Here is a 19,105-nt window from a genome sequence, read left to right as displayed (position 1 = left end):
TGGCTGTATGAATCAGACAGATAAGGTAGGTAACACTGACCAAATCCATATAATAGCAGCATAAACTGCTGCTGGATTCAAATTAGTTCTATTTGACTCACAAACGTTAAAAGTTGGAAAACTTACACACATAAATTTTATCATGTCACTTCTAAGAAAATCAACTTCAGAAAGTTTTGCTTAGGATATTTCTTCTGCCCTTTTCCACCAAATGAAATCTTATAAATACCAACGCTGTTTCCTTAGAATAAGCATTTCTCAATAGCCTTCAAACACAGGAAATGTAAGGTTGATCTTTGGGCTTCCCAGGAGACTCAGTGTAAAGAATCCACCTGCAATGCAGGAGACGTGGGTTTGATTCCTGGGTCATAAAAGATACCCTGGAGAAGGAAATGGCAATCCACTCCAGTATTCCTGCCTAGGAAATCCCACAGAGAGAGGAGACTGCCAGATTCTTTTTGGAGTCACAAAAGAGTTGGACATGACTTAGCAACTAAACAATAACAAGGTTCATATGTAAGCTTCAGGATCTGATAGCCTACACGGCTCAGCCTGTCTCTAAATTATCCAAATGGAAGACAAAGTCCTTTGGATTCCATTATCTATTAACAATTGCTTCTAGATGGAGGCCATCCAAGATACTATATCTTTGAGGGAACATTTCTAATGGTGAGAAATTTCAGACTTTATCCTAAAATCATCCTGTATCCCATGTGAATGAAAGTTATTTCTCTTTTTTGTTAAGGCTTGAGGATCATCTTTACCTCTTTAGACAAACAAAGGCTTAAATAATCTTTGGCAAGGTTCATGAAATTTGGTCCTGGTCCAATGTCAGCTTATTGAAATCTCTAGATGTGAAACATCAGCATAGCATGTCATGAAGAATCCTAGGACTGTGCAAGGTGTGAATCTCTTTTCCCTTCCCCCTTGCATGAACTTGAGCTGATGTCTGTGTTGTGTGTCAAATTCCTAATGACCAAGTCTGGTGTGCTGCCATCAGGGCATCACAAAGAGTCAGAGACGACTGAGCAACTGTACAACAACAAATGGCCAAGTGTATTCTATTCCTCATTTAATGGTTTTAAGGGAAACTGCTTAAGAAATTGAACACTAAAGACATCCTGCTAGAGATAAAAGACAGAGAAGGGATTGTTGTTGCTGTGGGACATGGTAGGAATATGCAGCAATCTTCTCGGTTACCATGCACAAGTAAATCTTCTGCATACAGTGCGTCATATGAAGGTTTTGGTTTTTGAATAAAGAAGTGTGAGAAATGATATATTCAACATGTACCAAGCTATTTTCTAGTCCTCTGAGTTGATAGCAAAGGAAGGGGGTTGTGCAGGAAAAAAAAAATCATAAGAATTCTGCATCACTTCTTTGTGTAGCATAATGAAGCAGCAGTTTAGAAAAATGGGAGAGTAAGCTATTAATACAAATGTTTGGGAACAAAAGGCAAGGTAAAAATAGAAAATACAAACATAATTTAGATTCCCTATGGTTTTTAGAAATATAGACAGGTGCTACTTGAAAAGGAAGTAGTATCTCTGCTCTAGAAACTTAAATCATTTAAAAAAAAACCATCTTTTCTGAACATAAGTTAGAAAGTGAAGTTAATGCTCCTGTTTATTAGATGAGAAATAGGATAATTATTTACAGTGTGATTGCTAAGTAGCTTTAAAAGTTATTTGCATATTATAGGTAATATCTTTTAGGAAAATTCATTTTCCCTGCAAAAGCTGTCATGGGAATTTGAAAATAAAAATATTAAAGGCAGCACAGTTACTCTACTATCATTCCAAATAAACTGTTCTAAGCTATATATGGCTTTTAACCATTATTTAATGAAGCTTTTTAAATCCTAAGAATGCTGGCCCTTGAGTGAGGTCTCTAGTCTTTTATCTGAGAGTTATATTAATATATATGTGCCTGGGAATAATCTGTCAAAGGTGTACTCAGTCTAAAAATGATTAGCAAATCTAGTCCATATTCCTACAGCTGCCATGAAACATGACTAAATCATATTAGATTAACACAAGCTGGTATTGATAGCCCACTGGGAACATATTGATTAGGTCCCCTTTCATGGTATTTGTTATGATTTTTCTTCTCAGTTTCATTTACTGGGAAGACACAGGGGAAGGGATTTCACTGGGAACAATGACAGTGCCTGTCACAAAATGTTCTCAATGTTTCCATTTGTTACTATGGCAGTGACAAAGAGGGTTCCAAATGAAAAGGCAGACCTGCTGTGACAAAGCACAGCAGGACAACAGGAAGAAATTTTCTACTGACCTGGGAAATTAGGAAATCATACTTAGAGATTATAGAATTGTCTCCATTTCCAAGGGTACAATCGTAGTGCTTGGGCTTTTGAGGGAGAATGTGAAAAGGGCAGTTCCATCAGGGCTGGCAAGTGACACGTAAGAAAAGTGCTGAAGATCTACAAACAGAACAAGGAGGTATGCTTGTAGAGGTCAGAGGTATTTGTCACCGTCACTAAACCCTTAAGATGGAACTATGAATTTAATTTATGTACATTTGGGGTAGTCATTTTAAAATTATACATCAATGATGTAGTCATGTCCCTTTTATGTGGCTAATAAGAATACATGGCACTCTGGTATTGTGATATGCAATATCACCACATGGTAGGTGAAGTCATCATTTATCTAAGAACTTAAATTTGGGACTGGAATACAGTTATGCAAATTCACAAAAGAAAGAAATGCTTTTAAGCCAGCAAAACTTGAAAGTAATAGGAGGAATATTTTAACCATCTAAAGATAAAATGTGTCAATCAGAAAGGAGGTATATTAATCAGGCAATAAAGCACAAAAAAGAAACTACATAACACACGCAAATGTTGCCACTGCCTCTCCATTCATGTTCAAGCCAAAGGAGTATGCTTTCCCAGGTACAGAGATGGAAGTAGGGGATTTTAACCAATGGATTTTTTACTTTTCAAACTAACAAGACCATCTCTATTGTAAGACAGATGCATCAGCCTGGTGCTGTTAAACAGTTGGTTCATATAACTCCCTCCATTCAGATTCCATGCTGGCCAAGCAAGTTTATGATCTGTCTTTCAGTACCTCTGTAGCGCCATCAATTCCACTGCTTAGCAAGAAGTTCCCGGTTCAAACTCACCGGGAATTCCAGTCCTTTGATTCTCTTCCCTTTCTCCTCTTTCTTTTCTGCAACAATCTTACCCTAGAGTTCTCAGAATCCCATCAGATAACAAGAGCTCCTGTTCAATAAATGAAGTCATCGATGCAGACGACAGGAAAATTCTCTTCGGCAAAACCAATTATTATTAGTAAGGCTGGTCTGTGGTTCTGAGTCCTAATGATGAGAATTCCCTAAACGTTTACAGAAGCAGAACAGTTAGTTCATACTGCCTATCTCTGCTAATTTCTAGCTATGAGACTTTGGGCAAGTTACCCAACCCTTCTGTTTCTCAGCTTTATTATCAGTAAAATGGGGTTAAATATGACTTATCCAGGAGCTTTTATGAACATTAAATGAGTTGATACATGTAAAGTGCATAGGATATTGACTGGCTTGGGGCACTACGTGTCACTTATTGCTATTACTGTATTGCTTGACTTAAGTAAACAGAATGTGCTGAACTAGCCAACATTAGTATTCTTTGTTAAGTGAAGTGAACCCGCTCAGTCGCGTCCGACTCTTTGCAACCCCGTGGACTGTATCCCGCCAGGCTCCTCTATCCATGGGATTCTCCAGGCAAGAATACTGGAGTGGGTTGCCATTTCCTTCTCCAGGGGATCTTCCCAACCCAGGGATCAAACCTGAGTCTCCCACATGGCAGGCCGATGCTTTATCCTCTGAGCCACCAGGGAACACTTATTAAAATTCTTATTAAAGAATTCAGGGAATTTAATAACACTTATTAAAATTCAGGAAATTCTTTGTTAAAATAACATTATTTATCTCATTGCATGACTCAGTCTTTCAGGATCTGATTATCTTGTGAAGCAATGAGAGTAGGTTAAATGAAAAAATGGATACCTAATTGAGATATGCAGATGACATGATCCTTATGGCAGAAAGTGAAGAACTAAAGAACCTCTTGATGAAAGTGAAAGAGGAGAATGAAAAAGTTGGCTTAAAGCTCAACATTCAGAAACGAAGATCATGGCATCTGTTCCCATAACTTCATGGGAAATAGATAGAAACAGTGGAAACAGTGGCTGACTTTATTTTTGGGGGATCCAAAATCACTGCAGATGGTGACTGCAGCCATGAAATTAAAAGACGCTTACTCCTTGGAAGGAAAGTTATGACCAACCTAGATAGCATATTCAAAAGCACAGACATTACTTTGCCAACAATGGTCTGTTTAGTCAAGGCTATGGTTTTTCCAGTAGTCATGTATGGATGTGAGAGTTGGACTATAAAGAAAGCTGAGTGCAGAAGAATTGATGCTTTTGAACTGTGGTATTGGAGAAGACTCTTGAGAGTCCCTTGGACTGCAAGGAGATCCAACCAGTCTATCCTAAAGGAGATCAGTCCTGGGTGTTCATTGGAAGGATTGATGTTGAAGCTAAAACTCCAATACTTTGGCCACCTGATGCGAAGAGCTGACTCATTGGAAAAGACCCTGGTGCCGGGAAAGATTGAAGGCAGGAGGAGAAGGGGACGACAGAAGATGAGATGGCTGGATGGACATGAGTTTGAGTAAACTCTAGGAGTTGTTGATGGACAGGGAGGCCTGTTGTGCTGTAATCCATGGGGTCGCAAAGAGTTGGACATGAATGAGCAACTGAACTGAACTGAATTGAGGTTTTATCAGTAAAGTTCTGCCTAGTTTCAGCCTGCCTTCCACTTTCTCTATACTGATTTCAACAATCTGTAGTGAAATCCAGGGTATGATGAAAGTGAATCAAGCGAGGAAGCTGCCAACATATTACAAAAGAGGTTGGCAAACCATAACCTAAGGGTCTGACCCAGCCTGTGGTCTGCTTTTTTACAGTTGGAGAGAGAAGAAAGGTTTTCACAGTTTTAGAGTACTGTAAAAAATGAAAAAACAAAACAAGAAACAAGCCAGAAAACAAATGAGAAGAATATGCGATATAGCCTGTATATGGTTTGCAAGGCCTAACATATTTACTACCTGGCCCTTTAGGAAAAAAAGTTTGCAGGTCCCTGTTCCACACTCTTTCCTTTTTATTTACCTCACTGTACCCCAACCATAAGTATATACTGAGCTTGAGTAAGAAAAACAAGATAAACAGGCTGAAAATCCTCGAAGAGCCCAAGTGCTTTGATGATATAGTTTATTTATCACTCTAACCATAATACAAATGGGTACTGGCTGTTCCTACTTTCCTATCCTAAGAATGACTTTTCTCTTCCTCAGGAAGTCTACATATTCCTACCTTGTACTGGAAACATTATAGGAGGTTAGGGGTCTATGGAGAAGGCAATGGCAACCCACTCCAGTACTCTTGCCTGGGAAGTCCCATGGATGGAGGAGCCTGGTGGGCTGCAGTCCATGGGGTCGCCAAGAGTCGGATGCGATTGAGCAACTTCACTTTTCACTTTCATGCATTGGAGAAGGAAATGGCAACCCACTCCAGTGTTCTTGCCTGGAGAATCCCAGGGATGGGGGAGCCTGGTGGGTTGCTGTCTATGGGGTCACACAGAGTCGGACACTACTGAAGCAACTTAGCAGCAGCAGCAGCAGCAAGGGTCTATAATGGAATTGCTGTTGCAAGGCTAGGAAACCCAGGTCTGAGGATCAGAAGTAGTGGCTAATTAGGCCACCATCATCATATCATCATCATTATATTTATGGTGGCCTCAGGAAGTACCAAACTAAATAGCAAAGAAAGAGAATTCTAACTGTTTTAAGTATTTTTAAATGCTTAAATAATACACACAAAAGTTATAAGTTTATAAGTTTCTGTACTAAGATTACTGGTTTAACCAATTTTTAACCAGGAAATCAATAGTGTCTCCTTAAGGTATTACAGAATTTGAACCAATTCTGGATAAGGTGTTTTTAGGTTACATGGTATTAGATTTTACATGGTATTAGACCTCTGAAGCAGCATGGAATAGAAAAAACAGCTGCAAAATCCTCTAATCACTGGTGAAAACTTTCAGAGCAAAGAAATAAAAGATACATGAATGACAGCAAAGTAGCACAGTATTTGTTGAATGCACATGTACTCTTTCCAAAGAACAGGGCATGGTGCATGCTACCAGTATTATGGTTAACAGTTTAAGACTAGTAATGAAAAGTTTCAAAGAAGGAAACATGAAAAATTCATGCTAGTGAAATAGAATATTAAAATAAAAAGAATATAAATATTTTAAACAATACTAAGTTAAAACCGTTACATAATCTCAAATAAGTTTCCCACAATTCAAATTATACTCCAAGGAAAAAGGACAAGGGTCAGTTCCATTTACCTTTCTTTCTTTGATGTTATGAGAACTAAAGATCAGGAGGGACTCTTCTGGGCTATCATTCAGGAATCTAAAGCTTTCTAGAGATCTTAACCTAGCTTAACTACACTTAGCTAGAAGGAGTTCAGAACTTATGAATCAGATTTTACATCAACCTAAGTCAGGAAGCCAAGTGAAAATGAAGTTGCTCAGCTGTGTCTGATCCTTTGCAACCCCATGGACTGTAGCCTGCCAGGCTCCTCTGTCCATGGGATTTTTCATGCAAGAATACTGGAGTAGAGTGTCATTTTCTTCTCCAGGGGAATCTTCCCGACCCAGGGATCAAACTGGGGTTTCCTGCATTGCAGGCAGACCCTTTACTGTCTGAGACACCAGGGAATCCCTAAGTCAGGAAGCCAAGACTCTGCCAATTTTCTTGATTTTATTTTTGACTACTCACTCCAAAAAAGACTTAGCTCTTATAAACATCCAACCATTGTTTTAGAAACAGATGATACAATCAAAGGATATAATCCAAAGACATCATTCTTAGTTATTAGCATACTATTAATATTCACAACTTGTTTTAAAGAACAACAATGTGTTAACATTTCAGCTAGAAGGGCTATGAATATACTATGTACTATACTTGATGCAGCTTGTTTACACAATATTCTGACAGACACAATTAATCTTGTGAAAATGACTGGGCTATAGCATAACAGTAAATTACCTTTAAGCCCAAAATATGTATTTTTCTATAGTAATATACCCTTCATAAAAATTATAGAAGCATATGGAAAAAATACCAGGAGTTAATTCTTTAAAAGAAGAAATTAAAAGTTATTAAATTAAAAAATCTTGGCCATGTGGCAAAGATAGGGTTAAAGGAAATGTTTAACTTATAAGTAAGAATCATATAAATGAGTCTGTACCTCCAACAAATGCATCTCCAGCTCCATTGGTATCAACAATTTCTGTCTGGTCTTGATCCAAGACAGCAAAAGCGGTGACTTCACTTTCTGCAATTAGAGCCAAAGCAAGGCAGAATGACTTCTCTTTGTAATACTCAATATACAAAGTAACCCAGGAAAGCTTAAAGCTCCTACATCATTCAAAGAGAGAGATGGAACATGAGGTCCATATTCTGTACACGAGCACTTGGGAACCAAGGTGAAAAGCCAGCTGTAAGCAATGTGCTTCTGGTAATTTTCAGCACACAGATGCCATGTGTTTTGTTAAGAGTTATACTGAGAGCGGTTCACATTTTTGAGGAACGATTGCAAATGGCAGCAGCACCTTTTTGGACGGAAAAAATACTTGAACAGAAGCTATGAACTAAAGGAAGTGCTTTTAAGTACTATATCATGGGTCTCTAACAAAACATCAAGCCTGGCCTACAATCTGCCAGTGAAATCCTATTGTTCAGTCCCTTGGTCATGTCCGACTCTTTGGAACACCATGGACTACAGCCTGCTAGACTTCTCTGTCCATGGGGTTTTCCAGGCAAGAACATTGGAGTGGGTTGCCATTTTCTTCTCCAGGAGATCTTCCCGGACCAGGGATTGAACCCTCAAACCCTCATCTCTTGCAATGGTAGGCAGATTTTCTAGCACTGAGCCACCAGCAGAGCCCCGGCAGTGAAATCTTGGATATAGTTAAAGAGCTATAAATTTAAAAAATAGAAATTATGAATCTTGGGTGTTTCTGTATAGAAAATCACAATGGCACAATAAAAATATAACTACTGTTCTGAATAATACTTCATGCCAATGGCAAGGATTACTGATATTAGTTGGTTTATTACAATTAACCTAATCTGGTTACTTTTTACAAAAGAGCCACTATTTCCTCCAAACTATCAGTCAAACAACAAAAGGAAAAGCTACCTCTGCCTGGGCAGAACAAAAGGGGCAGTGCAATGAACTCTTGTCTTACAGCAGTCTGGACTAGGGCTTGGTTGTTTTGACTACAGAGTAACCGAATACACGACTTTAATCCTGGCAGATGACAGTGGAATGACATTACCGTAGTCTCCCTTATCCACAGTTTTGCTTTTTGTGGTTTTAGTTACCAGCGGTCAGCTGAAGTCTAATGGAAAATTCCAGAAATAAACAAGTCATAAATTTTAAGTTCCATATCATTTTGAGAACTGTCCCAATTTATGCTGCCCTGGATGTGAATCATCCCTTTGTGTGATGTATGCCTCCCATATATCATTCAATAGCCCCCTCGGTTACCAGATTAACTGTCACTGTACTGCAGAGGTTATGTTTAAGTAACTCTTATTTTACTTATCAGTGGCCAAGAGTAGCGATGCTGGAGATTTGAATATGCCAAAAAGAAGCCATGAAGTGCTTCGTTTAAGTGAAAAGGTTTCTAAGATCTACAGTAAGAATGAATCTTCTATCTGTGAAATTGTGAAGAAGGAAAAAGAAAATCTATGCTACATTTGATGTTGCACCTCAAACTACAAAAGTTACGGACATGACTGAGTGACTGATCACACCCACACCCAAAGGAAGGTTACACAGATTCAGGAACAGATCTAGACTGAAAAATATAAAAATTACTGGAGAGGCTGAGTCTGCTGATGAAGAAGTTACTGCCACATTCCTGACAGTGTTAGAACTGATTAAGGAGAAAGGATACCATAAACGCAAGTCTTCAGTGGCAATGAAACTGGGCTCTTCTGGAAGAAGATGCCCAATAGAAGCTACATTCGTAACAGTGCAAAGAAGGTACCAGGGTATAAAACATGGAAGGACAGATGAACTCTGACTATGTGGCAACACTGCAGGGCATGTGATAAAGTCCAGAGTAATATGTGGAGTGTGCAGGACAAAGAACTCACTTGCTCTCAAAAACTGTCAAAAAGCAGGGGTGACAGTCGCCTCATTTATTGGATGGTTTTTTTTACTCATGTTTCATCCCACAAGTGAAAAAATATTTACAAGAGGAAAGGTTGGAACTTAAAGTCCTATTAATAATGGATAATGCACCTAGTCAACCTGAACTGTTATAAACATGAAAATGTTGAAGCTAGAAGTTTACAACTTCAAATACAACCTCACTGCTTCAACCCCTTGACCAGGGCATCATTCAGTTTGTCAAGGCCACATATACCTTCCTGGTATTTGATAACATTCGATCAGCAATTGATGCAGACTCCAATCTAGACACAATGCCATACTGGAAATCATTCACTATTACGGATACAATAATATTCATCAAAGCTGCAGTGGATTAATTAAATTAGAAATTGTAAAGGCCTGCAGTCATGAGTGATTTTAAAGGCTTCCTGGGAATCAACAGAAAAGTTAGGAAAATCATTTACACAGTAAGAAGGATTTGCCAAAATGCTTGATGAAGCAGCAGAACACATAGAAAACTATGGAGAAAGAAGTGTTACTAGATGAGAAACTGTAAGAAGTTGTTGAGTCATCAACAGAGAAAGAGAAAGATTACAAAGAAGAGAGTGAAACAGAACCAGCAATTCAGATGATACCAAAATTTGCTAAAGTCTTTGAGATTACACAGACTTTAAAGGATAAAATTAGGGAACAAGATTCTTGGATGGAATGCAGTATTAAGTGTTACCCTTATTATTACTGAAGGATTCAACCATGGCAGCAAAACTTTGATATGTTAAAAAGAGACAACTTCCAATTACCATGTTCTTCTAAAAGATTTCAGTGAAACAAACACAAACAAAAACAAATACCCTTCAACTATCAAGGATCCCCAATGATGGACATCATCTGCTGCTGACACCCAACCATTGACATCATGGCTTGATATCTTCCTTCTGATGTTATCATCAGAAGGTCAATGTTAGCTTAATAATACATCACAGTATGTGTCATTCATCTCACCTCATTTCATCACACAGGCACTGAATCATTTCCTGTCATCATAAGAAGGGTGAAGACCGTACAATAAGATAACTTTGAGAAAGAGAAAGAGACCACATTCATATAATTTTTTTTGTTTTTGGTTGTGCTGTGAGGCTTACGGGATCTTATTTCTCCAACAAGGGATCTAATGTGGGTTCCCTGCAGTGGAAGCATGGAGTCCTAATCACTAGACCACCAGGCAATTCCCATACCATAATTTTTATTACAGATTATTAACTATTATATTATTAGTCATCGTTGTAAATCTCTTACTATGCCTAATTTATAAATTAAACTTTATCATAGTTACGTATGCACAGGGACAAAAAACATAGTATATATAGGGTCTGCTACTATGCAGGTTCAGGAATCCAATTTGTTGGAACATACCCCCTGCAGGTACGGGAAGCTACTGCATTTGTGATGAAATCTGGCCTTGAGGACATTTGTAAAAGACTGAATAGTGCTTTTTATTGGTGTCTGGAACTTCTCAAACCACAAATTTGCATCCTTTCTGGTGACAGATGTGGCCAAAAATCTGTAACCTTCAATCTCACCTAAGATGAACAGGGAGAGAAAAGGAGATCTTGGAAACTTAAAGGTCTTAATGAAGAACTTCAGACTTTCAAAAAGCATGTTCTGCCTGCTTTTTGCTACCTGCTACTAATGGATACTTTCAGCAAGAGATAAACAATGTTAAGATAATGAGAAAAAGATCCTCCTGGAAAGACTGATACTCCAGAAGAGGACTCATTCACTTAGTGATCCCTATGACTATAGATGCTAAGAAGACTTCATGTTAGACGTATCTATCTAAAAACTCTAAGTACTACCTTTCCACACTTTATAACACGAGACATACATGAAGTTGACAAGTTTTTGATTAATTGGAAGTTAAGGCATAAATATCCAGGATTAAATTTCCTAGGGAGTATGTAGTATAGACTGCTATACAGGCCAAAAAAAGAGATATAAGTAGAGTTTATTGGAAATAATTAGGAAAGGAAAGGGCTACAGTCTGGTTTATGGAAAGGTCTGTACCATAAATATTTATAAAGAAATCTGATTTTATTACTTCCAAGTACAAGTCCTACTATAAAGGGAATTAACAATTATAAACTAGAACGAATAGGCACTAAACAAGTAAAACGAGCTAAGTTAATGACACCATTACAATTTATAAGAGGGTTACATTATGTAATAATATAACATGTCTATAAAACATTTTAGGTAATATAAGAATTAATATAAGAATTAATTACTGGATTAGAGATTTGAAAATAATTATCAATAAATGGTAAGTAAGCCACAATTAGATATAATTCCTTGATTTCCTATTTAAATGTTATTGATTTTTAATTGGATAAATCTTTATGAATAAAACCTAATTCACAATGGAAGAGTTTATCTGAATTATGTTCTTAAGAATCACGACTTTTGGTCTACATTAGCAAAAATTCTAAGTGAATGAAATTTTACTATACTTTTTCTGGATGTATGTGTAGATTCTTAAAATCTTTTATCCTTAGGTGTCATGTGAAGTTCAATTTCCTAAAACAAAGTAGAAATATTTTCTACCTTTTGTACTTATTAATAGAAATAAATATGTAAGAATATTAAGAATGTATAGAGCGCTGTCATAAATTGGTATAGACGTAGTCCAGGCTCTATTATCTGCTGCACCGTGTGTGCTCAGTTGCTCAGCTATGTCCAACTCTTTGCGATTCCACAGAGTATACAGCCCACCAGGCTCCTCTGTCCATGGGATTTTCTTGGCAAGAAAAATGGAGTGGGTTCCATTTCCTCCTCTAGGAGATCGTCTCGACCCAAGCATTGAACCTGCATCTCCTGCACTGGTAGGTAGATTCTTCACCACTGAGCCACCTGGGAATCTTTTATCTGCTGCATACGGAGAGCTATATTATAAGAACTCTTTTCAAAATAATAACCCCCCAAATTCCAAGACCTTGAATGGTGTTTCAAATTATTGAAAGGGGATTAAGCAATGTTCAATAATATTCAATTATATTTTCAGTAAATTCTTATTTTGAAAGACAATGACCTAAGCTGTTTTAGACAGCTATTTTTTTAAAAAATCCACAAACTAAGTAAATGGTTTTTTGCCAGCATGATCTATTTCATAGCCATCTAGTCAATTTATTGCATGAAAATACAAAGTATTTAACTAAATCCAAAGACCCATTTATATGCATGGGCATTATTCAGCTAATGAGGCCCAAGAAACTCACATTACTCTACCTGGGACCTAGTTTTCAAAGGTGTGAAATGGGTCTGGAGTAGCTGTGGGAAAAGTAGTAAAAACAGCCGTTTGCCTTAGTTATAGAAAAATGACACTGTTAGTTCTGATCAAGTACGAGCTTAAGTGCTACTGTCTCTCAATTCCTCCCAATTTTTTTTTATAAAGTGAGAAGAGAAGGGGCTGGGAATTATTATTATTTTTAATTGATTTATTTTTAATTGAAGGATAATTGCTTTACAGCATTATGTTGTTTTCTGTCAAACCTCAACATGAATGAGCCATAAGTATAGATAAATCCACTCTCTTTTGAACCAACCTTCCATCTCCCTCCCCATCCCATGGGAATTATTATTATTCCTATTTTCCAGACTTCTACAGTACCACAAAATCATGTGCTTCCCTAAACAGACAGGAAACAAACACTAACAATTCAGTTGATACCAGATTTGTTTAGCGTCAGTGTCATTTATTAGATAAGACCTTAGGGTATTTTCACTCAGAACAATCAAATTTAACATACTTAAAATACAAAGCAATAAAAATCAAACATTCTCTGGACAGTTTATACAAGCAGATAATTTACTCCTCACTTTACTGTGACATATGCCTTACTTCTCAAGCACTTAAGAGGCCAGTCTGGCTAGAATCAACTATAATGTTAAGTCATTTATACTAGAGATGGTAGTTCATACAAATGCCAAAATAGCTAACTCAAAAATAATAATACAAATTCAGTCACTCAATGCCACGCAACCAGACTAAATGTTCCTGTAGCTTTACCACTACAAAATGAACTATATATTTTAGCCCTATACACAAAGTGCCAAGACAGTTAATATCCTTAGGAAATTTTGTTCAAGGAATATTAAAATGCAATGTGTTGTCACTGTATCACAAATGTCACCTCTAAGTTGCAGTGAAGATAAACTGAAAAAGACAGAAAGCAGGATAAGAAGTAGACAGGCAGATGGTTTTCAGCCATAAAGTAGACTGTAGTCAGTCACCACTTTTGCCACTGCCTCTTGATGAGCATTACCAGTCATGGAAAAAACTGATGGCAAAAATTTCACCAGAAAGTGATAAGCACTACTGTTTAAACACCTGAACTTCTAAGATTCTTTGCTTGTTTTTTATTAACCTTTTTTTTTTGGTGGGTGGGTGGGGGGGCTGTGGAGATAATTTGAAACTGGGCTTCCCTGGTGGCTCAGTGGTAAAGAATCCATGATGTGGATTTGAATCCTGGGTTGGGAAGATTCCGTGGAGAAGGAAATGGCAACCCACTCCACTGTTCTTGTTTGGAAAATTCCATGGAAAAAAGAGCCTGTCGGGTTAGTGTCCATGAGTTGTAAAGAATCAGACATGACTTAGCGACTAAAAGACAATTTTAAACTAGCAGAAAAGTTTGAAGAGAAATACAGAGAACGTTTATTCAGATCTATCAGTTTTACATTTTGTCAAAATTTATCAATCCTCTGATACGTATGTATATACACATACATACATATTTTTATTTATTCTTTCAGGTCATTTGAGCATAACTTGCATATATCATGTCCTTTATTCCTTAGTAATTCAGTGTGTATTTCCTAAGAACAAATATATCCTTTAAGGTAACCATGGTATGGTTGATAAATTTAAAAATTTAATATTGTTATTTCCTTTAATCTATATTCCATAATTGAATTTTATTAACTGTCCTAATAGGCTTTTTTTTTTTTTTTTTGGCTGTTCCAGGTCTTAGGTGCAGCACTCAGGATCTTTACTTGTGGCATGCAGACTCTTAGCTGTGGCATGTGGGATCTAGTTCCCTGAGGAGGGATCAAGTCTGGGCCCCTGGCCTTGGGAGCATAGAGTCTTAGTCACTGGACCACCAGGGAAGTCCCTTAATGTTTTTTATAGCACTTTTTTTAAATTCTATAAGATGCAGTCCAGAACCACACAATGCTTTTAGTTATGGGTTGTTTTTTTTTTTTTTTTTTAATTTAACCTTTCAATTTTTACTACAGATAATATATAACCTATAGACCCCAAATATTATTCTGTGAAAAGAAAGACATGGTATACATTCCACTCCCTAGTCTCTCCTATTTCCCGTTTCTAGTCCTACTATTTTCCAATCTGGTTATCACTGTTATTACTTCCCTGTATATCTTTCCATAATTTCTCTACGCACACACAAGCAAAATACATAGTTATTTTTCTTCTTTTTATTTTAAACAACAACAACAAAAGAATAACACTATGCAGCCTGCCCTGGACTGTGTTTTTTCATTAGGTGATCTTTCTATGTTGGTAAGCAGACAATGTCCCCATTATTTTTTATGGCTGCATAATAGTCCATTAAATGGACATACTATACTTTACAAACAGTCCTTTACTGATGGACTGTTAGGCTGTTTTCAATCTTCAGTTACCACAATGTTTCAAAGCACTAATGCTTTTAAGTAGACTCTAAATCTAATTATTTGACTTAATAGCCAACTCAATAATATCATTCCTACTTTATACTGGGAACTGACACAAGGAAATTAAGTTGTTAAACAAACAGCATGAAATATGCCTGTGTCACAGAATAGGAAAAAAAGAGAGAATCTAGGAAATAATTTTCTTTTCACTGTGATACACAAACCAGGATATGAGCAAAGACACCCTGCTCAGACTGCTCTAATAAACAGGATAATGAAACAGATGACAAATTCTGCTAATAATACAGATTTATAGAACACTCCTAATTAACAGGGACTTTTGGGGGAATGAAGAACTCTGGGCTAATTTAATTTTCTGATTAAAGAAAAAGCAGAAAGTCTCTTTAGTTGGAAATCTTTCTAAATGTACTAATATAATAACATACCATGACATCCCTGCTTTAATTAGTTTAGTTTATTGAACTCAAATGAAAATTTTCTTTGATAATAGAGAATCTTATAGCACATGTTAATGTTATTATTCTGAACATCAATCCTTATTGTAGTTCCAAACGTATAAGTGCTTTCATGAAAGGCAGAATAAATGGAATGATGGCAAGTACACTGCATTAGGACTCAAAGGGTCCACTGTTTGAGTCTGGTTTTGGCTCAGCTACTTTACTCAACAAATACTTATTAAGAGCTTATCATCTGTCAGGACCTTTGTTAGAGAGGGAGAATACAGATGTGAATAGGACAAATAAAATCCGTGCTCTCACAGGATCTACATTCTAGTCAGGATAGATAATATATAAATAACACAAAAATGAAGAAGATAATTTGAAATAACAATAAATTACATTAAGGAAACAAACAGGATGAAAAGTATGACTGGGGAAGAGAGTTAATTTAGATGGGTGCTACTTTCTCACTGAGGAGGTGATGTTTGAATTGAGACTACAGTAGCAAGAAGTAGCCACATCAGGGGTAGAATACTCAATATAGAGGACCTGGGCTATAAAAAGCTTGGTTACCCTCCATGTGTGGTATTTTGTTATATCAGCTCAAATGGACTGAAATATACATATTAAATGATAATTATCATATTAAATATTATATTAAATATCACATACACATTAAAATATGATAAATGTAGAAGTTGTCATTTTACACTGGGAGAAGAAAGTTTGTTCAACAAATTGTGATGCAACTATTTAGTAACATTCTGGAAAAAATACAAACTTGTAGAATTATTTTTCTATATCCCATAGTTCATATATAAGTTCCCTACCTGAAGTGTGCTTTATCTACCTTTGATTGGAGAAGCCCACTTATCCTTAAAATTTTAATTCAAGACCCCCCCCCCCCCCCACCTTCCCCTTCTCTCTCTTGCTGAGCAACTCATCCTTATAATTAGGTGAGATTGATCAAGACAGGCATCCATGACAAGGGGGCTTGGAGCCATAGTGGGCCAAAGTGATATTAGAGGTGAAGTAGAGATGAAGAGGCGGTGATCAAGACCATTTCCAAGAGAAAGAAATGTAAAAACAAAAACTGGTTGATTGAGGAGGCCTTACAAATAGCTGAGAAATGAAGAGAAGCGAAAGGAAGGCAAAGGAGAACAGGAAAGATATACCCATTTGAATACAGAGTTGCAAAGATTAGAAAGAGAGATAAGGAAGACTTCCTTGGTAATCAATGCAAAGAAATAGAGGAAAACAATAGAATGGGAAAGACTAGAGATCTCTTCAAGAAAATTAGAGATACCAAGGGAATATTTCATGCAAAGATGGGCATAATAAAGGACAGAAACAGTATGGACCTAGCAGAAGCAGAAGATATTAAGAAGAGGTGGCAAGAATACACAGAAGAACTATAAAATGGAGAAGGCAATGGCACCCCACTCCAGTACTTTTGCCTAGAAAATCCCATGGACGGAGGAGCCTGGTACGCTGCAATCCATGGGGTCGTTAGAGTCGGACACAACTGAACGACTTCACTTTCACTTTTTGCTTTCATGCATTGGAGAAGGAAATGGCAACCCGCTCCAGTGTTCTTGCCTGGAGAATCCCAGGGACGGGGGAGCCTGGTGGGCTGCCGTCTATGGGGTTGCACAGAGTCGGACATGACTGAAGCGACTTAGCAGCAGCAGCAGCAGCAGCAGCAGAAATCTCTTCAAGAAAATTAGAGATACCAAGGTAATATTTCATGCAAAGATGGGCATAATAAAGGACAGAAACAGTATGGACCTAGCAGAAGCAGAAGATATTAAGAAGAGGTGGCAAGAATACACAGAAGAACTATAAAAAGATCTCAGTGACCCGGATAACCACGATGGTGTGATCACTCACCTAGAGCCAGATCCTGGAGTCTGAAGTTAAGTGGGCCTTAGGAAGCATCACTATGAACAGAGTTAGTGGAGGAGATGCAATTCCAGTTGAGGTATTTCAAATCCTAAAAAATGATGCTGTGAAAAGTGCTGCATTCAATATGCCAGCAAATTTGGAAAACTCAGCAGTGGCCACAGGACTGGAAAAGGTCAGTTTTCATTCCAATCCCAAAGAAAGGCAATACCAGAGAATGTTCAAACTACTGTACAACTGCACTCATCTCACATACTATCAAGTAATGCTCAAAATTCTTTTAGAGGCTTCAACAGTACGTGAACTCTGAACTTCCAGATGTTCAAGCTGGATTTAGAAAAGGCAGAGGAACCAGAGATCAAATTGCCAACATCCATTAGATCACAGAAAAAGCAAGAGAGTTCCAGAAAAACATCTACTTTTACTTTATTGACTATCCCAAAGCCTTTGACTGTGTGGATCACAACAAATGATGGAAAATTCTTAAGGAGATGGAATTACCAGACCAACTGAACTACCTCCTGAGAAATCTGTATGCAGATCAAGAAGCAACACTTAGAACTGGACATGGAACAACAGACTGCTTCCAAATCAGGAAAGGAGTATGTCAAGGCTGTATATTGTCACCCTGCTTATTTAACTTATATGCAGAGTAAGCCAGGGTGGATGAAGCACATGATGGAATCAAGATTGCTGGGAGAAATATCAGTAACATCAGAAACACAGATGACACCTCCCTTATGGCAGGAAGCTAAGAGAAACTAAAGAGCCTCTTGATGAAAGTGAAAGAGGAGAGTGAAAGAGCTGGCTTAAAACTCAACATTCAAAAAACGAAAATCATGGCATTCGGTCCCATCACTTCTTAGCAAATAGATGGGAAACAATGGAAACTGTGACAGACTTTATTTCTTTGGTTTCCAAAATCACTGCAGATGGTGACTGCAGCCATGAAATCAAATGAGCTCGCTCCTTGGAAGAAAAGCTACGACCAACCTAGACAGCATATTCAAAAGCAGAGACATTACTTTGCCAACAAAAGTCCAGATAGTCAAAGCTATGGTTTTTCCAGGAGTCATCTATGGATGTCAGAGTTGGACTATAAAGGAAGCTGAGTGCTGAAGAATTGATGCTTTTGAACTGTGGTATTGGAGAAGACCCTTGAGAGTCCCTTGGAATGCAGGGAGATCAAACCAGTCAATCCTAAAGGAAATCAGTCCTGAATATTTATTGGAAGGACTGATGCTGAAGCTGAAGCTCCAATACTCTGGCCACCTGATGTGAAGAACTGATTCACTGGAAAAGACCTCAATGCTGGGAAAGACTGAGACAGGAGGAGAAGGGGACGACAGAGGATGAGATGGTCGGATGGCATCACCTACTTGATGGACATGAGTTTGAGCAAGCTCCGGGAGTTGGTGATGGACACGGAAGCCTGGTGTGCTGCAGTCCGTGGGATCACAAAGAGTTGGACATGACTGAGTAACTGAACTGAACTGAGTAGTGTTATGGAAAAAATTGAGCAATCAAACATTGATGGCTTTCTCCCTCCCTCCATCCTTCCTGTCCTTCTTTTCTTGTGGTTTAGTCCTAATCATTGCAATAGGGGGATATAAGATACTACTGGTATTCTAAATGGACCCCCTTCTAAAACCATGTATTTCTTCCTGAGTATAACAGTAAAGATTTTCAAATGGATATGGATGTACAAAGCTATTCTCCATTATCAATGAAGATGCTACTGATACCATTACTTCTAATCATGGG

General features: G+C 37.6%; 1 protein-coding gene across 4 annotated transcripts in view; it reads right to left on the bottom strand.

Annotated features, from left to right (window-relative positions):
- The window catches only part of ADK (adenosine kinase), a 543,710-nt gene that overhangs the window by 24,627 nt on the left and 499,978 nt on the right, over window positions 1-19,105 (bottom strand). For 2 of the 4 annotated variants that reach the window (XM_027530299.1, XM_027530301.1), the window contains exon 10: window positions 7,353-7,439. The exons of 1 other annotated variant lie outside the window; for it this stretch is intronic. In XM_027530299.1, coding sequence (XP_027386100.1) covers window positions 7,353-7,439 — 87 coding nt within the window. Of the gene's footprint in view, window positions 1-2,309; window positions 2,444-7,352; window positions 7,440-19,105 lie in introns of those variants that run through there. One more of the 4 variants, XM_027530300.1, reaches the window with a different exon arrangement.

The sequence above is a fragment of the Bos indicus x Bos taurus genome, chromosome 28, assembly GCF_003369695.1.
Source record: "Bos indicus x Bos taurus breed Angus x Brahman F1 hybrid chromosome 28, Bos_hybrid_MaternalHap_v2.0, whole genome shotgun sequence".
NCBI lineage: Eukaryota > Metazoa > Chordata > Mammalia > Artiodactyla > Bovidae > Bos > Bos indicus x Bos taurus.
Note: the sequence above shows the minus strand (reverse complement) of the source record. Positions and strands in the feature narration are given on the sequence as shown.